The sequence below is a fragment of the Bufo gargarizans genome, unplaced genomic scaffold (assembly GCF_014858855.1).
Source record: "Bufo gargarizans isolate SCDJY-AF-19 unplaced genomic scaffold, ASM1485885v1 original_scaffold_1940_pilon, whole genome shotgun sequence".
Classification (NCBI taxonomy): domain Eukaryota; kingdom Metazoa; phylum Chordata; class Amphibia; order Anura; family Bufonidae; genus Bufo; species Bufo gargarizans.
This window is the reverse complement of record NW_025334575.1, coordinates 40,815-65,362: the sequence shown is the minus strand read 5'-3', so window position 1 is coordinate 65,362 and position 24,548 is coordinate 40,815. Positions and strand designations below refer to the sequence as shown.

General features: G+C 51.3%; 1 protein-coding gene across 1 annotated transcript; it reads left to right on the top strand.

The window, feature by feature from the left end:
- The first annotated feature begins 4,585 nt into the window (after positions 1 to 4,585).
- On the top strand, positions 4,586 to 7,943 carry FOS (Fos proto-oncogene, AP-1 transcription factor subunit). Its single transcript, XM_044274646.1, has 4 exons — positions 4,586 to 5,001; positions 6,248 to 6,472; positions 6,559 to 6,666; positions 6,756 to 7,943. Exons 1-4 carry the CDS (start codon positions 4,858 to 4,860, stop codon positions 7,359 to 7,361), a joined length of 1,083 nt encoding a protein of 360 aa, XP_044130581.1. The 5' UTR covers positions 4,586 to 4,857; the 3' UTR covers positions 7,362 to 7,943.
- The last annotated feature ends 16,605 nt before the right edge of the window (positions 7,944 to 24,548 follow it).

The following is a 24,548-nucleotide window of genomic DNA, read 5'->3' as shown; positions in this document are numbered from 1 at the left end:
TATATAATGTACTCCTGGAGTGTATATAGTGTACTTTATATAGTGTACGCCTGGAGTGTATATAGTGTACTTTATATAGCGTACTCCTGGAGTGTATATAGTGTACTTTATATAATGTACTCCTGGAGTGTATATAGTGTACTTTATATAATGTACTCCTGGAGTGTATATAGTGTACTTTATATAGTGTACTCCTGGAGTGTATATACTGTACTTTATATAGTGTACTCCTGGAGTGTATATAGTGTACTTTATATAATGTACTCCTGGAGTGTATATAGTGTACTTTATATAGTGTACTCCTGGAGTGTATAGTGTACTTTATATAGTACTCCTGGAGTGTATATAGTGTACTTTTATATGTACTCCTGGAGTGTATATAGTGTACTTTATATAATGTACTCCTGGAGTGTATATAGTGTACTTTATATATGTACTCCTGGAGTGTATATAGTGTACTTTATATAATGTACTCCTGGAGTGTATATAGTGTACTTTATAATGTACTCCTGGAGTGTATATAGTGTACTTTATATGTGTACTCCTGGAGTGTATATAGTGTACTTTATATAGTGTACTCCTGGAGTGTATATAGTGTACTTTATATAATGTACTCCTGGAGTGTATATAGTGTACTTTATATATGTACTCCTGGAGTGTATATACTGTACTTTATAATGTACTCCTGGAGTGTATATAGTGTACTTTATATAGGACGCCTGGAGTGTATAGTGTACTTTATAATGTACTCCTGGAGTGTATATAGTGTACTTTATATAATGTACTCCTGGAGTGTATATATGTACTTTATATATGTACTCCTGGAGTGTATACTGTACTTATATAGTGTACTCCTGGAGTGTATATAGTGTACTTTATATAGTGTACTCCTGGAGTGTATATATGTACTTTATATAATGTACTCCTGGAGTGTATACTGTACTTTATATAATGTACTCCTGGAGTGTATATAGTGTACTTTATATAGTGTACTCCTGGAGTGTATATAGTGTACTTTTATAATGTACTCCTGGAGTGTATATAGTGTACTTTATATATGTACTCCTGGAGTGTATATAGTGTACTTTATATAGTACTCCTGGAGTGTATATAGTGTACTTTATATAGTGTACTCCTGGAGTGTATATAGTGTACTTTATATATGTACTCCTGGAGTGTATATAGTGTACTTTATATAGTGTACTCCTGGAGTGTATATAGTGTACTTTATATAATGTACTCCTGGAGTGTATATAGTGTACTTTATATAGGTACTCCTGGAGTGTATATAGTGTACTTTATATAGTGTACTCCTGGAGTGTATAGTGTACTTTATATAGTGTACTCCTGGAGTGTATATAGTGTACTTTATATAGTGTACTCCTGGAGTGTATATAGTGTACTTTATTAATGTACTCCTGGAGTGTATATAGTGTACTTTATATAATGTACTCCTGGAGTGTATATATGTACTTTATATAGTGTACTCCTGGAGTGTATATAGTGTACTTTATATAGTGTACTCCTGGAGTGTATATAGTGTACTTTATATAGTACTCCTGGAGTGTATATAGTGTACTTTATATATGTACTCCTGGAGTGTATATAGTGTACTTTATATAGTGTACTCCTGGAGTGTATATAGTGTACTTTATATAGTGTACTCCTGGAGTGTATATATGTACTTTATATAATGTACTCCTGGAGTGTATATAGTGTACTTTATATATGTACTCCTGGAGTGTATATAGTGTACTTTATATAGTGTACTCCTGGAGTGTATATAGTGTACTTTATATAGTGTACTCCTGGAGTGTATATATGTACTTTATATATGTACTCCTGGAGTGTATATAGTGTACTTTATATAGTGTACTCCTGGAGTGTATAGTGTACTTTATATAGTGTACTCCTGGAGTGTATATAGTGTACTTTATATATGTACTCCTGGAGTGTATATAGTGTACTTTATATAGTGTACTCCTGGAGTGTATATAGTGTACTTTATATAGTGTACTCCTGGAGTGTATATAGTGTACTTTATATAGTGTACTCCTGGAGTGTATATACTGTACTTCTATATAGTTACTCCTGGAGTGTATATAGCTGTACTTTATATAATGTACTCCTGGAGTGTATCTAGTGTACTTTATATAGTGTACTCCTGGAGTGTATATATGTACTTTATATATGTACTCCTGGAGTGTATATAGTGTACTTTATATAATGTACTCTATGGAGTATATAGTGTACTTTATATAGTGTACTCCTGGAGTGTATTAGCTGTACTTTATATCGTGTACTCCTGGAGTGTATATAGTGTACTTTATATAAGTGTACTCTGGAGTGTATATAGTGTACTTTATATAATGTACTCCTGGAGTGTATATAGTGTACTTTATATAGTGTACTCCTGGAGTGTATATAGTGTACTTTATATAATGTACTCCTGGAGTGTATATACGTGTACTTTATATAGTGTACTCCTGGAGTGTATAGTGTACTTATATAGTGTACTCCGGAGTGTATATAGTGTACTTTATATAGTTGTACTCCTGGAGTGTATATAGTGTACTTTATATAGTGTACTCCTGGAGTGGTCATATAGCTGTACTTTATATAGTGTACTCCTGGAGTGTATATAGTGTACTTTATATAATGTACTCCTGGAGTGTATATAGTGTACTTTATATAGTGTACTCCTGGAGTGTATATAGTGTACTTTATATAATGTACTCCTGGAGTGTATATAGTGTACTTTATATAGTGTACTCCTGGAGTGTATATAGTGTACTTTATATAGTGTACTCCTGGAGTGTATATAGTGTACTTTATATAGTGTACTCCTGGAGTGTATATAGTGTACTTTATATAGTACTCCTGGAGTGTATATAGTGTACTTTATATAATGTACTCCTGGAGTGTATATAGTGTACTTTATATAATGTACTCCTGGAGTGTATATACTGTACTTTATATAATGTACTCCTGGAGTGTATATAGTGTACTTTATATAATGTACTCCTGGAGTGTATATACTGTACTTTATATATGTACTCCTGGAGTGTATATAGTGTACTTTATATAATGTACTCCTGGAGTGTATATTGTACTTTATATAGGTACTCCTGGAGTGTATATAGTGTACTTTATATAGTGTACTCCTGGAGTGTATATAGTGTACTTTATATATGTACTCCTGGAGTGTATATAGTGTACTTTATATAATGTACTCCTGGAGTGTATATAGTGTACTTTATATAATGTACTCCTGGAGTGTATATAGTGTACTTTATATAGTGGACTCCTGGAGTGTATATAGTGTACTTTATATAATGTACTCCTGGAGTGTATATAGTGTACTTTATATAATGTACTCCTGGAGTGTATATAGTGTACTTTATATAGTCTCTCCTGGAGTGTATATATGTACTTTATATAGTGTACTCCTGGAGTGTATATAGTGTACTTTATAGTGTACTCCTGGAGTGTATATAGTGTACTTTATATAGTGTACTCCTGGAGTGTATATAGTGTACTTTATATAGTGTACTCCTGGAGTGTATATAGTGTACTTTATATAGTGTACTCCTGGAGTGTATATAGTGTACTTTATATAGTGTACTCCTGGAGTGTATATAGTGTACTTTATATAGCGGACGCCTGGAGTGTATATGGCGTACTTTATATAACATGCCCCCGGCCGCTGTATACCCTGCTGTGCCCCCGGCCGCTGTATACCCTGCTGTGCCCCCGGCTGCTGTATACCCTGCTGTGCCCCCGGCTGCTGTATACCCTGCTGTGCCCCCGGCCGCTGTATACCCTGCTGTGCCCCCGGCCGCTGTATACCCTGCTGTGCCCCCGGCCGCTGTATACCCTGCTGTGCCCCCGGCCGCTGTATACCCTCCCGTGCCCCCGGCCCCTGTATACCCTCCCGTGCCCCTCGGCCGCCGTATACCCTCCCGTGCCCCCGGCCGCTGTATACCCTGCGGTGCCCTCGGCCCCTGTATACCCTCCCGTGCCCCTCGGCCGCCGTATACCCTCCCGTGCCCCCGGCCGCTGTATACCCTCCTGTGCCCTCGGCCCCTGTATACCCTCCTGTGCCCCCGGCCGCTGTATACCCTCCCGTGCCCCCGGCCGCTGTATACCCTCCCGTGCCCCCGGCCGCTGTATACCCTCGGCCCCTGTATACCCCCCTGTGCCCCTGTATACCCTGCGGTGCCCCCGGCCGCTGTATACCCTCCTGTGCCCTCGGCCCCTGTATACCCTCCCGTGCCCCCGGCCGCTGTATACCCTGCGGTGCCCTCGGCCGCTGTATACCCTGCTGTGCCCCCGGCCGCTGTATACCCTCCCGTGCCCCCGGCCCCTGTATACCCTGCGGTGCCCTCGGCCGCCCGTGTCCATGGCACTGAGTGAATTGTTTGTGTGTGTTTGTTTTGGCTCCTCCCCGTCTTCTCCGCTGTTCTCAGGGCTCTTCCCGGCAGCCACGCCCTCTAACAGGATGTTTTCCTTATAAGGGCATCTGCGTCAGTGGATTCTCGAGTCCGGACCAGTCCATTAAGGGGAATCCAGGGTTGGTAGGGGTCTGAAGACTACTGGACACCACAGCAAAGGAAGGCTAGGAGGTCGTGGGATGTGAGGGCAGCTGGACCGACGCCGGGGGTGCAGAGGGGATTGGCGGCGAGTGCCGGTGACATGGCCTAGAGGCCTATTTCCCAAGTAGGCTCCCCCCGCAGATCGTGTGCCCGTGACGTCACTCCATTCACAAGAAATATAAGGCAGTGAGCAGCGAGCAGAGGCAGTGACAGCTCCGGAGAGCAGCCCGAGCGGACAGTACAGACTTCAGCGACCGGAGCCATGTACCACGGATTCCCCAGCAACGCCGACTACGAGGCGGCCTCATCCCGCTGCAGCAGCGCCTCTCCCGCCGGAGACAGCCTCACCTATTACCCGTCCCCGGACGCCTCCTTCTCGAGCCTCGGCTCCCCGCTCACCCCTACGGTAGGTGGCAGACCCCGGAGCGGAGGGCTGGTGACAGCGGCGGGTGTGGGGCAGGGGGTGACAGCGGCGGGTGTGGGCGGAGCTGTCAGCGTTGGCCCCGCCCATTTGTAAGTGGATTCATTGATAAATCCTGGTTCATTCAGGAGACTCCGGAGCGGCTCTGGCGTCACTGCTGACGTCAGAGCTATTTTTAGCCCACTCCGGTCCTGTGTGCAGCGGCTCCCTGGAGTAACGAGCCTGCAGACGTGAATGAACCGGGTGTCTATTGGGGGGGGGGGGGGGGGGGGGGGCCCGCCGACTAAGGGGGTGCATGCATTGGGGGGGGGGCCCGCCGACTAAGGGGGTGCATGCATTGGGGGGGGGGCCCGCCGACTAAGGGGGTGCATGCATTGGGGGGGGGGGGCCCGCCGACTAAGGGGGTGCATGCATTAGGGGGGGGGCCCGCCGACTAAGGGGGTGCATGCATTGGGGGGGGGGCGCCGACTAAGGGGGTGCATGCATTGGGGGGGGGCCTGCCGACTAAGGGGGTGCATGCATTGGGGGGGCCCGCCGACCTAAGGGGGTGCATGCATTGGGGGGGGGGGGGGCCCACCACCTAAGGGGGTGCATGCATGGGGGGGGGGGCCGCCGACTAAGGGGGTGCATGCATTGGGGGGGGGCCCCGCCACCTAAGGGGGTGCATGCATTGGGGGGGGGCCCCGCCACCTAAGGGGGTGCATGCATTGGGGGGGGGGGCCCCGCCACCTAAGGGGGTGCATGCATGGGGGGGGGGGCCCCGCCACCTAAGGGGGTGCATGCATTGGGGGGGGGGCCCCGCCACCTAAGGGGGTGCATGCATTGGGGGGGGGGCCCCGCCACCTAAGGGGGTGCATGCATTGGGGGGGGGGGCCCCGCCACCTAAGGGGGTGCATGCATTGGGGGGGGGGCCCCGCCACCTAAGGGGGTGCATGCATTGGGGGGGGGCCCCGCCACCTAAGGGGGTGCATGCATTGGGGGGGGGCCCCGCCACCTAAGGGGGTGCATGCATTGGGGGGGGCCCCGCCACCTAAGGGGGTGCATGCATTGGGGGGGGGGCCCCGCCACCTAAGGGGGTGCATGCATTGGGGGGTGCATGCATTGGGGGGGCCCGCCGACCTAAGGGGGTGCATGTGAGTTGGGGCAGAGTCAGGGTGTAACTGATAACTGGCATAGGGTGCGTGCATTTGGGGGTGTAACTGGCACTCACGCTGTACATTTCCCCCCGCAGGAGCTCAGTGCAGAGTCGAGCAGCAGCTTTGTCCCCACAGTCACGGCCATCTCCACGTCTCCAGACCTGCAGTGGTTGGTGCAACCCACCCTCATCTCCTCTGTGGCACCATCACAGTCCAGAGCTCACCCGTATGGGACGGCTCCAGCCTTCAGCCGCACTGGTGTCATCAAGGGGTCCTCAGGACGAGGCCATTGCCCGGGCAGGAGAGGGAAAGCAGAGCAGGTGAGTGTCTGGGCTCTTGTAATCCCTGGGGGGGCTCCGGAGTCCCTCATTCCATGGATCTGATCAGAGTTGTTTACATTTCACAGCTGTCTCCCGAGGAGGAGGAAAAAAGGAGAGTCAGGCGTGAAAGAAACAAAATGGCGGCAGCCAAATGCCGGAACCGGCGGCGTGAACTGACTGACACCCTCCAAGCTGTAAGTGTTCCTCCACCTTCATGGCCTGTGATGTCATCGCTGTGGTGTCCGGAGCCACGAGGCCTAACCCACTGCTTTGTTTTCTCCAGGAGACGGACGAGCTGGAGGACGAGAAATCTGCCCTGCAGTCCGAGATCGCCGCCCTGCTGAAGGAGAAGGAGAAGCTGGAGTTCATCCTGGCGGCACACAAGCCGGCCTGCAAGATTCCACATGACCTGGAGGGGGCGTTCCAGGAGCTGACCTCTTCCCTGGACCTGATCTCTGACGTCACTTGTGCTTCCAACTCTCACGAGCCCCTCTTTCCTGTCGGCATCTCCCAGTCTTCCGTCCCGGAGAAGGAGAGCGCCCAGCTGCAGATACCACTGGACCTCAAATCCGAGCCCCTGGACGACTTCCTCTTCAGCTCTCCTGGAGCCTCTGACGCCGCCCGCTCCGTGCCAGACGTGGACCTGTCCAGCACCCTCTACTCGTCTGACTGGGAGCCCCTGTACAGCACCCTGTCGGCAGAAGTGGAGCCCCTGTGCACGCCCGTCGTTACCTGCACGCCAACATGCACCACCTACACCACCTCGTTTGTCTTCACCTACCCCGAGTCCGACTCTTTTCCTAACTGCGGAGCCGCCCATCGCAGAGGAAGCAGCAGCAACGAGCAGTCGTCGGACTCCCTCAACTCTCCCACTTTACTGGCCTTGTAACTCCCATGGTGGCGGACAGAATCTGGGACTGTGCCCTCAGGCAATAAGGGTTTACCTCCTGGTGTTGAGAGACTGCCTCCTCGCTGCTATACGTGTGCCCGTCTAGTCATCTCCAGCCAGATCAGTGTCAGACGCTTGCGCAGTGGCCCTGGCTTAGATCTGGCTGCCTCCTGATGTAGCACTGTCACGGAGCACCTCACTCCTCTCCATATGTAGCATGATGTATGCTGTGACGGTCATAGTCTCCTCTTCCGAGGCCGGTGCTGCTGGTTCAGGGTCTTGTCCAGCTGGCGATGGGCTGCAGCTCGGCGCTGCCACCATATGTCTCCGTATATTAACCCCTCCATGCCGGACACATGGTGAACGTGCTGTATCTTCCGTTGACTGTAATGCTGTCTTGCTGTCTTTCCAAGTTTTCCATGAAAACGTTTTATTTTCCGTAGACAGTTATTGGTTAATTTATTCTGGATTTGAGAATATTTATATTTTTATTTTCTACTCCTGCGGACAGAGGAACGCCTCGAGCATTTGTTTGCTTCTTGTCCACGACATTGAGAATAAAATGTATTTGCATTTGCTGCATTTGTGTGTGTGCTCACTGGCTGGATGGGGTACACCCGGGGACGGGCACTGCTCGCCTCTGCAGTGGGGGGGGGTGTGGGGGGGGGGGTTTAGTGGCTGCCAGAGGGGTGAGCGCTTATCCACCTCTGTCACAGCCAACCCTTTTCAGTGGTGCAGACAGTTTACTAAAGGCCCCGGGGAGGCTTGTGGGTGGACAACTGTGCAAAACCACCAAGAAACTGAGTAATGGCAGAGTGCAGTGGTCACTGCAGTGTGTACAGAGGTACGGTAGTATGTACAGGCAGTGGTGGGGCATCACTGCAGTGTGTACAGAGGTACGGTAGTATGTACAGACAGTGGTGGGGCATCACTGCAGTGTGTACAGAGGTACAGTAGTATGTACAGACAGTGGTGGGGCATCACTGCAGTGTGTACAGAGGTACGGTGGTATGTACAGACAGTGGTGGGGCAACACTGCAGTGTGTACAGAGGTACGGTAGTATGTACAGACAGTGGTGGGGCATCACTGCAGTGTGTACAGAGACAGTGGTGGGGCATCACTGCAGTGTGTACAGAGGTACGGTAGTATGTACAGACAGTGGTGGGGCATCACTGCAGTGTGTACAGAGGTACGGTAGTATGTACAGACAGTGGTGGGGCATCACTGCAGTGTGTACAGAGGTACAGTAGTATGTACAGACAGTGGTGGGGCATCACTGCAGTGTGTACAGAGGTACGGTAGTATGTACAGACAGTGGTGGGGCATCACTGCAGTGTGTACAGAGGTACGGTAGTATGTACAGACAGTGGTGAGGCATCACTGCAGTGCGTACAGAGACAGTGGTGGGGCATCACTGCAGTGTGTACAGAGGTACAGTAGTATGTACAGACAGCGGTGAGGCATCACTGCAGTGTGTACAGAGACAGTGGTGGGGCATCACTGCAGTGTGTACAGAGGTACAGTAGTATGTACAGACAGTGGTGGGGCATCACTGCAGTGTGTACAGAGGTACGGTAGTATGTACAGACAGTGGTGGGGCATCACTGCAGTGTGTACAGAGGTACAGTGGTGGGGCATCACTGCAGTGTGTACAGAGGTACAGTAGTATGTACAGACAGTGGTGAGGCATCACTGCAGTGTGTACAGAGGTACGGTAGTATGTACAGACAGTGGTGGGGCATCACTGCAGTGTGTACAGAGGTACGGTAGTATGTACAGACAGTGGTGAGGCATCACTGCAGTGCGTACAGAGACAGTGGTGGGGCATCACTGCAGTGTGTACAGAGGTACGGTAGTATGTACAGACAGTGGTGAGGCATCACTGCAGTGCGTACAGAGACAGTGGTGGGGCATCACTGCAGTGTGTACAGAGGTACGGTAGTATGTACAGACAGTGGTGAGGCATCACTGCAGTGTGTACAGAGGTACGGTAGTATGTACAGACAGTGGTGAGGCATCACTGCAGTGCGTACAGAGGTACAGTAGTATGTACAGACAGTGGTGAGGCATCACTGCAGTGTGTACAGAGGTACGGTAGTATGTACAGACAGTGGTGGGGAATCACTGCAGTGTGTACAGAGACAGTGGTGGGGCATCACTGCAGTGTGTACAGAGGTACGGTAGTATGTACAGACAGTGGTGGGGCATCACTGCAGTGTGTACAGAGGTACAGTAGTATGTACAGACAGTGGTGGGGCAACACTGCAGTGTGTACAGAGATACGGTAGTATGTACAGACAGTGGTGGGGCATCACTGCAGTGTGTACAGAGGTACAGTAGTATGTACAGACAGTGGTGGGGCATCACTGCAGTGTGTACAGAGGTACAGTAGTATGTACAGACAGTGGTGGGGCATCACTGCAGTGTGTACAGAGGTACAGTAGTATGTACAGACAGTGGTGAGGCATCACTGCAGTGTGTACAGAGGTACGGTAGTATGTACAGACAGTGGTGGGGCATCACTGCAGTGTGTACAGAGATACGGTAGTATGTACAGACAGTGGTGGGGCATCACTGCAGTGTGTACAGAGACAGTGGTGGGGCATCACTGCAGTGTGTACAGAGGTACGGTAGTATGTACAGACAGTGGTGGGGCATCACTGCAGTGTGTACAGAGGTACAGTAGTATGTACAGACAGTGGTGGGGCAACACTGCAGTGTGTACAGAGATACGGTAGTATGTACAGACAGTGGTGGGGCATCACTGCAGTGTGTACAGAGGTACAGTAGTATGTACAGACAGTGGTGGGGCATCACTGCAGTGTGTACAGAGGTACTGTAGTATGTACAGACAGTGGTGAGGCATCACTGCAGTGTGTACAGAGGTACGGTAGTATGTACAGACAGTGGTGGGGCATCACTGCAGTGTGTACAGAGGTACAGTAGTATGTACAGACAGTGGTGGGGCATCACTGCAGTGTGTACAGAGGTACGGTGGTATGTACAGACAGTGGTGGGGCAACACTGCAGTGTGTACAGAGGTACGGTAGTATGTACAGACAGTGGTGGGGCATCACTGCAGTGTGTACAGAGGTACAGTAGTATGTACAGACAGTGGTGGGGCATCACTGCAGTGTGTACAGAGGTACAGTAGTATGTACAGACAGTGGTGGGGCATCACTGCAGTGTGTACAGAGATACGGTAGTATGTACAGACAGTGGTGGGGCATCACTGCAGTGTGTACAGAGGTACAGTAGTATGTACAGACAGTGGTGAGGCATCACTGCAGTGTGTACAGAGGTACGGTAGTATGTACAGACAGTGGTGAGGCATCACTGCAGTGTGTACAGAGGTACAGTAGTATGTACAGACAGTGGTGAGGCATCACTGCAGTGTGTACAGAGGTACGGTAGTATGTACAGACAGTGGTGGGGCATCACTGCAGTGTGTACAGAGATACGGTAGTATGTACAGACAGTGGTGGGGCATCACTGCAGTGTGTACAGAGATACGGTAGTATGTACAGACAGTGGTGGGGCATCACTGCAGTGTGTACAGAGACAGTGGTGGGGCATCACTGCAGTGTGTACAGAGGTACAGTAGTATGTACAGACAGTGGTGGGGCATCACTGCAGTGTGTACAGAGGTACGGTAGTATGTACAGACAGTGGTGAGGCATCACTGCAGTGCGTACAGAGACAGTGGTGGGGCATCACTGCAGTGTGTACAGAGGTACGGTAGTATGTACAGACAGTGGTGAGGCATCACTGCAGTGCGTACAGAGACAGTGGTGGGGCATCACTGCAGTGTGTACAGAGGTACGGTAGTATGTACAGACAGTGGTGGGGCATCACTGCAGTGTGTACAGAGGTACGGTAGTATGTACAGACAGTGGTGAGGCATCACTGCAGTGTGTACAGAGGTACGGTAGTATGTACAGACAGTGGTGAGGCATCACTGCAGTGTGTACAGAGGTACGGTAGTATGTACAGACAGTGGTGAGGCATCACTGCAGTGTGTACAGAGGTACGGTAGTATGTACAGACAGTGGTGAGGCATCACTGCAGTGCGTACAGAGACAGTGGTGGGGCATCACTGCAGTGTGTACAGAGGTACGGTAGTATGTACAGACAGTGGTGAGGCATCACTGCAGTGCGTACAGAGACAGTGGTGGGGCATCACTGCAGTGTGTACAGAGGTACGGTAGTATGTACAGACAGTGGTGGGGCATCACTGCAGTGTGTACAGAGGTACAGTAGTATGTACAGACAGTGGTGAGGCATCACTGCAGTGTGTACAGAGGTACGGTAGTATGTACAGACAGTGGTGAGGCATCACTGCAGTGCGTACAGAGGTACAGTAGTATGTACAGACAGTGGTGAGGCATCACTGCAGTGTGTACAGAGGTACGGTAGTATGTACAGACAGTGGTGGGGCATCACTGCAGTGTGTACAGAGGTACAGTAGTATGTACAGACAGTGGTGAGGCATCACTGCAGTGCGTACAGAGACAGTGGTGGGGCATCACTGCAGTGCGTACAGAGGTACGGTAGTATGTACAGACAGTGGTGAGGCATCACTGCAGTGCGTACAGAGACAGTGGTGGGGCATCACTGCAGTGTGTACAGAGGTACGGTAGTATGTACAGACAGTGGTGGGGCATCACTGCAGTGTGTACAGAGGTACGGTAGTATGTACAGACAGTGGTGAGGCATCACTGCAGTGTGTACAGAGGTACGGTAGTATGTACAGACAGTGGTGAGGCATCACTGCAGTGTGTACAGAGGTACGGTAGTATGTACAGACAGTGGTGAGGCATCACTGCAGTGTGTACAGAGGTACGGTAGTATGTACAGACAGTGGTGAGGCATCACTGCAGTGTGTACAGAGGTACGGTAGTATGTACAGACAGTGGTGAGGCATCACTGCAGTGTGTACAGAGACAGTGGTGAGGCATCACTGCAGTGCGTACAGAGACAGTGGTGGGGTATCACTGCAGTGTGTACAGAGGTACGGTAGTATGTACAGAGACAGTGGTGGGGCATCACTGCAGTGTGTACAGAGGTACGGTGGTATGTACAGACAGTGGTGGGGCATCACTGCAGTGTGTACAGAGGTACGGTAGTATGTACAGACAGTGGTGAGGCATCACTGCAGTGCGTACAGAGACAGTGGTGGGGTATCACTGCAGTGTGTACAGAGGTACGGTAGTATGTACAGAGACAGTGGTGGGGCATCACTGCAGTGTGTACAGAGGTACGGTGGTATGTACAGACAGTGGTGGGGCATCACTGCAGTGTGTACAGAGGTACGGTAGTATGTACAGACAGTGGTGAGGCATCACTGCAGTGTGTACAGAGACAGTGGTGAGGCATCACTGCAGTGCGTACAGAGACAGTGGTGGGGCATCACTGCAGTGTGTACAGAGGTACAGTAGTATGTACAGACAGTGGTGGGGTATCACTGCAGTGTGTACAGAGGTACGGTAGTATGTACAGAGACAGTGGTGGGGCATCACTGCAGTGTGTACAGAGGTACGGTGGTATGTACAGACAGTGGTGAGGCATCACTGCAGTGTGTACAGAGGTACGGTAGTATGTACAGACAGTGGTAAGGCATCACTGCAGTGTGTACAGAGGTACGGTAGTATGTACAGACAGTGGTGGGGCATCACTGCAGTGTGTACAGAGGTACAGTAGTATGTACAGACAGTGGTAAGGCATCACTGCAGTTTGTACAGAGGTACAGTGGTATGTACAGACAGTGGTGGGGCATCACTGCAGTGTGTACAGAGGTACGGTAGTATGTACAGACAGTGGTGAGGCATCACTGCAGTGTGTACAGAGGTACGGTAGTATGTACAGACAGTGGTGAGGCATCACTGCAGTGTGTACAGAGGTACAGTAGTATGTACAGACAGTGGTGAGGCATCACTGCAGTGTGTACAGAGGTACGGTAGTATGTACAGACAGTGGTGAGGCATCACTGCAGTGTGTACAGAGGTACGGTAGTATGTACAGACAGTGGTGAGGCATCACTGCAGTGTGTACAGAGGTACGGTAGTATGTACAGACAGTGGTGAGGCATCACTGCAGTGTGTACAGAGGTACTGTAGTATGTACAGACAGTGGTGAGGCATCACTGCAGTGTGTACAGAGGTACGGTAGTATGTACAGACAGTGGTGAGGCATCACTGCAGTGTGTACAGAGGTACGGTAGTATGTACAGACAGTGGTGAGGCATCACTGCAGTGTGTACAGAGGTACGGTAGTATGTACAGACAGTGGTGAGGCATCACTGCAGTGTGTACAGAGGTACAGTAGTATGTACAGACAGTGGTGAGGCATCACTGCAGTGTGTACAGAGGTACGGTAGTATGTACAGACAGTGGTGAGGCATCACTGCAGTGTGTACAGAGGTACAGTAGTATGTACAGACAGTGGTGGGGCATCACTGCAGTGTGTACAGAGGTACGGTAGTATGTACAGACAGTGGTGGGGCATCACTGCAGTGTGTACAGAGGTACGGTAGTATGTACAGACAGTGGTGAGGCATCACTGCAGTGTGTACAGAGGTACGGTGGTATGTACAGACAGTGGTGGGGCATCACTGCAGTGTGTACAGAGACAGTGGTGGGGCATCACTGCAGTGTGTACAGAGGTACGGTAGTATGTACAGAGACAGTGGTGAGGCATCACTGCAGTGCGTACAGAGACAGTGGTGGGGCATCACTGCAGTGTGTACAGAGGTACGGTAGTATGTACAGACAGTGGTGAGGCATCACTGCAGTTTGTACAGAGGTACGGTAGTATGTACAGAGACAGTGGTGAGGCATCACTGCAGTGCGTACAGAGGTACAGTAGTATGTACAGACAGTGGTGAGGCATCACTGCAGTGTGTACAGAGGTACGGTAGTATGTACAAACAGCGGTGGGGCATCACTGCAGTGTGTACAGAGGTACAGTAGTATGTACAGACAGTGGTGAGGCATCACTGCAGTGCGTACAGAGGTACAGTAGTATGTACAGACAGTGGTGAGGCATCACTGCAGTGTGTACAGAGGTACGGTAGTATGTACAGACAGTGGTGGGGCATCACTGCAGTGTTTACAGAGGTACGGTAGTATGTACAGAGACAGTGGTGGGGCATCACTGCAGTGTGTACAGAGGTACGGTGGTATGTACAGACAGTGGTGAGGCATCACTGCAGTGTGTACAGAGGTACGGTAGTATGTACAGACAGTGGTGGGGCATCACTGCAGTGTGTACAGAGGTACGGTAGTATGTACAGACAGTGGTGAGGCATCACTGCAGTGTGGACAGAGGTACGGTGGTATGTACAGACAGTGGTGAGGCATCACTGCAGTGTGTACAGAGGTACGGTGGTATGTACAGACAGTGGTGAGGCATCACTGCAGTGTGTACAGAGGTACGGTGGTATGTACAGACAGTGGTGGGGCATCACTGCAGTGTGTACAGAGGTACGGTAGTATGTACAGACAGTGGTGGGGCATCACTGCAGTGTGTACAGAGGTACGGTAGTATGTACAGACAGTGGTGAGGCATCACTGCAGTGTGTACAGAGGTACGGTGGTATGTACAGACAGTGGTGGGGCATCACTGCAGTGTGTACAGAGGTACGGTGGTATGTACAGACAGTGGTGAGGCATCACTGCAGTGTGTACAGAGGTACGGTAGTATGTACAGACAGTGGTGAGGCATCACTGCAGTGTGTACAGGGGTACGGTAGTATGTACAGACAGTGGTGAGGCATCACTGCAGTGTGTACAGAGGTACGGTAGTATGTACAGACAGTGGTGAGGCATCACTGCAGTGCGTACAGAGACAGTGGTGGGGCATCACTGCAGTGTGTACAGAGGTACGGTAGTATGTACAGACAGTGGTGGGGCATCACTGCAGTGTGTACAGAGGTACGGTAGTATGTACAGACAGTGGTGAGGCATCACTGCAGTGCGTACAGAGACAGTGGTGGGGCATCACTGCAGTGTGTACAGAGGTACGGTAGTATGTACAGACAGTGGTGGGGCATCACTGCAGTGTGTACAGAGGTACGGTAGTATGTACAGACAGTGGTGAGGCATCACTGCAGTGCGTACAGAGACAGTGGTGGGGCATCACTGCAGTGTTTACAGAGGTACGGAAGTATGTACAGACAGTGGTGAGGCATCACTGCAGTGTGTACAGAGGTACGGTAGTATGTACAGACAGTGGTGAGGCATCACTGCAGTGTGTACAGAGGTACGGTGGTATGTACAGACAGTGGTGGGGCATCACTGCAGTGTGTACAGAGGTACGGTGGTATGTACAGACAGTGGTGGGGCATCACTGCAGTGTGTACAGAGGTACGGTAGTATGTACAGACAGTGGTGAGGCATCACTGCAGTGTGTACAGAGGTACGGTAGTATGTACAGACAGTGGTGAGGCATCACTGCAGTGTGTACAGAGGTACGGTAGTATGTACAGACAGTGGTGAGGCATCACTGCAGTGCGTACAGAGACAGTGGTGGGGCATCACTGCAGTGTGTACAGAGGTACGGTAGTATGTACAGACAGTGGTGGGGCATCACTGCAGTGTGTACAGAGGTACGGTAGTATGTACAGACAGTGGTGAGGCATCACTGCAGTGTGTACAGAGACAGTGGTGGGGCATCACTGCAGTGTTTACAGAGGTACGGTAGTATGTACAGACAGTGGTGAGGCATCACTGCAGTGTGTACAGAGGTACGGTAGTATGTACAGACAGTGGTGAGGCATCACTGCAGTGTGTACAGAGACAGTGGTGGGGCATCACTGCAGTGTGTAGAGGTACGGTAGTATGTACAGACAGTGGTAAGGCATCACTGCAGTGTGTACAGAGGTACGGTAGTATGTACAGAGACAGTGGTGGGTCATCACTGCAGTGTGTACAGAGGTACGGTAGTATGTACAGAGACAGTGGTGGGTCATCACTGCAGTGTGTACAGAGGTACGGTAGTATGTACAGACAGTGGTGAGGCATCACTGCAGTGTGTACAGAGGTACGGTAGTATGTACAGACAGTGGTGAGGCATCACTGCAGTGTGTACAGAGGTACGGTAGTATGTACAGACAGTGGTGAGGCATCACTGCAGTGTGTACAGAGGTACGGTAGTATGTACAGACAGTGGTGAGGCATCACTGCAGTGTGTACAGAGGTACGGTGGTATGTACAGACAGTGGTGGGGCATCACTGCAGTGTGTACAGAGGTACAGTAGTATGTACAGACAGTGGTGAGGCATCACTGCAGTGCGTACAGAGGCAGTGGGTACAGTGGTGGGGCATCACTGCAGTGTGTACAGAGACAGTGGTGGGGCATCACTGCATTGCATACAGAGGTACGGTATTGTATATAAATATAATATACAGTGGTGAGTTATTACTGCAGTGCGTACAGAGGTGGGGCATCACTGCAGTGTGTATAGAGACAGTGGGTACAGTAGTGGTGCATCACTGCAGTGTGTATAGAGACAGTGGTGGGGCATCACTGCAGTGTGTATAGAGACAGTGGTGGGGCATCACTGCAGTGTGTACAGAGGTACGGTAGTATGTATAGACAGTGGTGAGGCATCACTGCAGTGCGTACAGAGACAGTGGTGGGGTATCACTGCAGTGTGTACAGAGGTACGGTAGTATGTACAGAGACAGTGGTGGGGCATCACTGCAGTGTGTACAGAGGTACGGTAGTATGTACAGACAGTGGTGAGGCATCACTGCAGTGCGTACAGAGACAGTGGTGGGGCATCACTGCAGTGTGTACAGAGGTACGGTAGTATGTATAGACAGTGGTGAGGCATCACTGCAGTGTGTACAGAGACAGTGGTGGGGTATCACTGAAGTGTGTACAGAGGTACGGTAGTATGTACAGACAGTGGTGAGGCATCACTGCAGTGTGTACAGAGGTACAGTAGTATGTACAGACAGTGGTGAGGCATCACTGCAGTGCGTACAGAGGCAGTGGGTACAGTGGTGGGGCATCACTGCAGTGTGTACAGAGACAGTGGTGGGGCATCACTGCATTGCATACAGAGGTACGGTATTGTATATAAATATAATATACAGTGGTGAGTTATTACTGCAGTGCGTACAGAGGCCGTGGGTACAGTGGTGGGGCATCACTGCAGTGTGTATAGAGACAGTGGGTACAGTAGTGGTGCATCACTGCAGTGTGTATAGAGACAGTGGTGGGGCATCACTGCAGTGTGTATAGAGACAGTGGGTACAGTAGTGGTGCATCACTGCAGTGTGTATAGAGACAGTGGTGGGGCATCACTGCAGTGTGTATAGAGACAGTGGTGGGGCATCACTGCAGTGTGTAGAGGCAGTGGTGGGGCATCACTGCATTGCATACAGAGGTACGGTAGTATATATATATATATATATACACATATATAAATAATATACAGAGACAGTGGTGAGGTATTACTGCAGTGCGCACAGAGGCTGTGGGTACAGTGGCGGGGCATCACTGAATTGCATACAGAGGTATAGTAGTGTGTGTGTGTGTATATATATATATTATAGAGGCCGTGGGTACAGTGGTGGGGCATCACTGCAGTGTGTACAGAGACAGTGGGTACAGTGGTGGGGCATCACTGCAGTGCGTACAGAGGTACGGTAGTACGTACAGAGACAGTGGTGAGGTATCACTGCAGTGCGTACCAAGGCCGTGGGTACAGTGGTGGGGCAACACTGCAGTGGGTACGGTGTTACGGTAGTGGGTACAGTCATATTGTAGTACATACAGAGACAGTGGTGAGGTATTACTGCAGTGGGTACAGGACAGGAGCAGTGCATACAGAGGTACTGTAGTACATACAAAGACAGTGGTGGGGCATCACTGCAGTGTGTACAGGGGCAGTGCATATAGAGGTACGGTAATACGTACAGAGACAGTGGTGAGGCATCACTGGAGTGTGTACAGAGGCAGTGGGAACAGCGGTGGGGCGTCACTGCAGTGTTTGCAGAGGCAGTGGGTACAGTGGTGGGGCATCACTGCAGTGGGTACAGAAAAAGGGTAATACGTATAAAGACAGTGGGTACAGTATTAGGGCATCACTGCAGTGGGTATGGTGTAACGGTAGTGGGTACAGTCATATTGTAGTACGTACAAAGACAGTGGTGGGGCATCGGGGATGTGCATACAGTGGTGGGGCATCACTGCAGTGTGTACAGGGGCAGTGCATTCAGAGGTACGGTAGTACGTACAGAGACAGCGGTGAGGCATCACTGCAGTGCGTACAGAGGCAGTGGGTACAGTGTTAGGGCATCACTGCAGTGGGTACGGTGATATGATAGTGGGTACAGTCATATTGTAGTACATACAGAGACAGTGGTGGGGCATCACTGCAGTGGGTACAGAGGCAGTGCATACAGAGGTACAGTAGTACGTACAAAGACAGTGGGTACAGTGTTAGGGCACTGCAGTGAATATAGGGGCAGTGCATACAGCGGTACGGTAGTACATACAAAGACAATTGTAGGGCATCACTGCAGTGGGTACAGTGGTGGGGCATCACTGCAGTCCGTACAGAGGTACAGTAGTACGTACAAAGACAGTGGTGGGGCATCACTGCAGTGGGTACAGAGGCACGGTAGTACACACAGACAGTGGTGGGGCATCACTGCAGTGCATACAGTGGTGGGGCATCGCTGCAGTGGGTACAGAGGCAGTGCATATAGAGGTACGGTAGTACATACAAAGAGTGAATACAGTGGCGGGGCATCGCTGCAGTGGGTACAGAGGCAGTGCATATAGAGGTACGGTAGTATATACAAAGAGTGAATACAGTGGCGGGGCATCACTGCAGTGCATACAGTGGTGGGGCATCGCTGCAGTGGGTACAGAGGCAGTGCATATAGAGGTACAGTAGTACATACAAAGAGTGAATACAGTGGCGGGGCATCGCTGCAGTGGGTACAGAGGCAGTGCATACAGAGGTACGGTAGTACATAGAGTGAATACAGTGGTGGGGCATCACTGCAGTGGGTACAGAGGCAGTGCATACAGTAGTATGTACAAAGACAGTGGTAGGGCATCACTGCAGTCCGTACAGACACAGTGGGTACAGTAGTACATACAAAGACAGTGGGTACAGTGGTGGGGCATCACTGCATTGCATACAGAGGTATGGTAGTATATATATATATATATATACACTGTGTGTACAGGGGCAGTGTATACAGAGGTACAGAAGTACGTACAGAGGCAGTGGGTACAGTGGTGGGGCATCGCTGCAGTGGGCACAGAGGCATCTGTCTTTTTAATCTGTTTAATAGATGCTTTAAAAGTAAAAAAAAAGGTCTCCCACTGCACCCAGCACTGGCCGCCAGCCCCAAATGCCGCTGCATTGCTTCCAGGTAATAATAGAGAAAAAGCCGTCCCTTTATAAGACATGACCTCAGCGCCATGTGACGCCAATGCGGCTGGAGGGCCCAACAAAGGTAAGTCTGCCATGGGCGTGAGTCTGATCACCGTACAGTGCAATGCAGCGTGGGATCCTCCGCAGCGCCCCGCCATCACACCGCCATACACAGAGCCGCCGCGGGCGTGAGTCTGATCGCCGTACAGTGCAATGCAGCGTGGGATGAACACTGATCAAAACCAAATCCTCAGCAGCGCCCTGCCATCACACCGCCATACACAGAGCCGCCGCGGGGGTGAGTCTGATCGCCGTACAGTGCAATGCAGCGTGGGATCCTCCGCAGCGCCCCGCCATCACACCGCCATACAGAGAGCCGCTGCCGTGGGCGTGAGTCTGATCGCCGTACAGTGCAATGCAGCGTGGGATCCTCCGCAGCGCCCCGCCATCACACCGCCATACAGAGAGCCGCCGCCGTGGGCGTGAGTCTGATCACCGTACAGTGCAATGCAGCGTGGGATGAACACTGATCAAAACCAAATCCTCAGCAGCGCCCTGCCATCACACCGCCATACAGAGAGCCGCCGCCGTGGGCGTGAGTCTGATCACCGTACAGTGCAATGCAGCGTGGGATGAACACTGATCAAAACCAAATCCTCAGCAGCGCCCTGCCATCACACCGCCATACAGAGAGCCGCCGCCGTGGGCGTGAGTCTGATCGCCGTACAGTGCAATGCAGCGTGGGATGAACACTGATCAAAACCAAATCCTCAGCAGCGCCCTGCCATCACACCGCCATACAGAGGGCCGCCGCGGGCGTGAGTCTGATCGCCGTACAGTGCAATGCAGCGTGGGATCCTCAGCAGCGCCCCGCCATCACACCGCCGTACAGAGGGCCGCCGCGGGCGTGAGTCTGATCGCCGTACAGTGCAATGCAGCGTGGGATCCTCCGCAGCGCCCCGCCATCACACCGCCATACAGAGAGCCGCCGCGGGCGGGAGTCTGATCACCGTACAGTGCAATGCAGCGTGGGATGAACACTGATCAAAACCAAATCCTCAGCAGCGCCCCGCCATCACACCGCCATACACAGAGCCGCCGCCGTGGGCGTGAGTCTGATCACCGTACAGTGCAATGCAGCGTGGGATCCTCCGCAGCGCCCCGCCATACAGAGAGCCGCCGCCGTGAGTCTGATCGCCGTACAGTGCAATGCAGCGTGGGATGAACACTGATCAAAACCAAATCCTCAGCAGCGCCCCGCCATCACACCGCCATACACAGAGCCGCTGCCGTGGGCGTGAGTCTGATCACCGTACAGTGCAATGCAGCGTGGGATCCTCCGCAGCGCCCCGCCATCACACCGCCATACAGAGAGCCGCCGCTGCCGTGGGCGCGAGTCTGATCACCGTACAGTGCAATGCAGCGTGGGATCCTCCGCAGCGCCCCGCCATCACACCGCCATACAGAGAGCCGCCGCTGCCGTGGGCGCGAGTCTGATCACCGTACAGTGCAATGCAGCGCGAGATCCTCAGCAGCGCCCCACCATCACACCGCCGTACAGAGGGCCGCCGCCGTAAGCGCGAGTCTGATCACCGTACAGTACAATGCAGCGTGGGATCCTCAGCAGCGCCCCGCCATCACACCGCCGTACAGAGGGCCGCCGCGGGCGTGAGTCTGATCACCGTACAGTGCAATGCAGCGTGGGATCCTCAGCAGCGCCCCGCCATCACACCGCCATACAGAGAGCCGCCGCTGCCGTGGGCGTGAGTCTGATCACCGTACAGTACAATGCAGCGTGGGATCCTCAGCAGCGCCCCGCCATCACACCGCCGTACAGAGGGCCGCCGCGGGCGTGAGTCTGATCGCCGTACAGTGCAATGCAGCGTGGGATCCTCCGCAGCGCCCCGCCATCACACCGCCATACAGAGAGCCGCCGCGGGCGGGAGTCTGATCACCGTACAGTGCAATGCAGCGTGGGATGAACACTGATCAAAACCAAATCCTCAGCAGCGCCCTGCCATCACACCGCCATACACAGAGCCGCCGCCGTGGGCGTGAGTCTGATCACCGTACAGTGCAATGCAGCGTGGGATCCTCCGCAGCGCCCCGCCATACAGAGAGCCGCCGCCGTGGGCGTGAGTCTGATCGCCGTACAGTGCAATGCAGCGTGGGATGAACACTGATCAAAACCAAATCCTCAGCAGCGCCCCGCCATCACACCGCCATACACAGAGCCGCTGCCGTGGGCGTGAGTCTGATCACCGTACAGTGCAATGCAGCGTGGGATCCTCCGCAGCGCCCCGCCATCACACCGCCATACAGAGAGCCGCCGCTGCCGTGGGCGCGAGTCTGATCACCGTACAGTGCAATGCAGCGTGGGATCCTCCGCAGCGCCCCGCCATCACACCGCCATACAGAGAGCCGCCGCTGCCGTGGGCGCGAGTCTGATCACCGTACAGTGCAATGCAGCGTGAGATCCTCAGCAGCGCCCCGCCATTGCACCGCCGTACAGAGGGCCGCCGCCGTGGGCGTGAGTCTGATCACCGTACAGTGCAATGCAGCGTGGGATCCTCAGCAGCGCCCCGCCATTGCACCGCCGTACAGAGGGCCGCCGCCGTGGGCGTGAGTCTGATCACCGTACAGTGCAATGCAGCGTGGGATCCTCCGCAGCGCCCCGCCATCACACCGCCATACAGAGAGCCGCCGCGGGCGGGAGTCTGATCACCGTACAGTGCAATGCAGCGTGGGATCCTCAGCAGCGCCCCGCCATCACACCGCCGTACAGAGGGCCACTCAGTGACGTCTTCCCTTTTCTTCTCGCCACGGCGGCGTCTTCCACTCATGAGGCGCTGTCACAGATTTGCCCCCCACCTTTACACAAACACCACATTGCTGCAGATACCTGTAGCGCGCCTGATGGTAACAGTGGCCCATATAATAAAATAACCCCTCTTTAGTGCCCCCTGTGACGCCTAAGGAGCAGACGTGTGAACGGCGGGGCTAGCACTCTTCTCTGCCCACAGGCACAAGCCAAAAAACCTGTCCGAGTATATGGTAGTACCCTATATATACAGGAGTAATGTGTCCGGGTATATGGTACTACCCTATATATACACACAGGAGTAATGTGTCCGGGTATATGGTACTACCCTATATACACACACATAGGAGTAATGTGTCCGGGTATATGGTACTACCCTATACACACACACAGGAGTAATGTGTCCGGGTATATGGTACTACCCTATATACACACACATAGGAGTAATGTGTCCGGGTATATGGTACTACCCTATATACACACACAGGAGTAATGTGTCCGGGTATATGGTACTACCCTATATATACACAGGAGTAATGTGTCTGGGTATATGGTACTACCCTATACACACACAGGAGTAATGTGTCCGGGTATATGGTACTACCCTATATACACACAGGAGTAATGTGTCTGGGTATATGGTACTACCCTATATACACACACAGGAGTAATGTGTCCGGATATATGGTACTACCCTATATACACAGGAGTAATGTGTCCGGGTATATGGTACTACCCTATACACACACAGGAGTAATGTGTCCGGGTATATGGTACTACCCTATATACACACAGGAGTAATGTGTCTGGGTATATGGTAATACCTATATACACACACAGGAGTAATGTGTCCGGATATATGGTACTACCCTATATATACACAGGAGTAATGTGTCCGGGTATATGGTACTACCCTATAAACACAGGAGTAATGTGTCCGGGTATATGGTACTACCCTATATATACACAGGAGTAATGTGTCCGGGTATATGGTACTACCCTATATACACACAGGAGTAATGTGTCTGGGTATATGGTACTATCCTATATACACACAGGAGTAATGTGTCCGGATATATGGTACTACCCTATATATACACAGGAGTAATGTGTTCGGGTATATGGTACTATCCTATATACACACAGGAGTAATGTGTCCGGGTATATGGTACTACCCTATATATACACAGGAGTAATGTGTCCGGGTATATGGTACTACCCTATATATACACAGGAGTAATGTGTCCGGGTATATGGTACTACCCTATATATACACAGGAGTAATGTGTCCGGGTATATGGTACTATCCTATATACACACAGGAGTAATGTGTCCGGGTATATGGTACTACCCTATATACACACAGGAGTAATGTGTCCGGGTATATGGTACTACCCTATACACACACAGGAGTAATGTGTCCGGGTATATGGTACTACCCTATATATACACAGGAGTAATGTGTCCGGGTATATGGTACTACCCTATATACACACAGGAGTAATGTGTCCGGGTATATGGTACTACCCTATATATACACAGGAGTAATGTGTCCGGGTATATGGTACTACCCTATATATACACAGGAGTAATGTGTCCGGGTATATGGTACTACCCTATACACACACAGGAGTAATGTGTCCGGGTATATGGTACTACCCTATACACACACAGGAGTAATGTGTCCGGGTATATGGTACTACCCTATACACACACAGGAGTAATGTGTCCGGGTATATGGTACTACACTATATACACACAGGAGTAATGTGTCCGGGTATATGGTACTACCCTATACACACACAGGAGTAATGTGTCCGGGTATATGGTACTACCCTATACACACACAGGAGTAATACCCTAGTACTCGCTGACTGCACGTTCTCTTCCTCAGGCAGACTCTCTGGGATAAGCAGTAAAGGGAGAAAAAGGCGGGAACGATTCTGTGACGTCACATCGTCACTC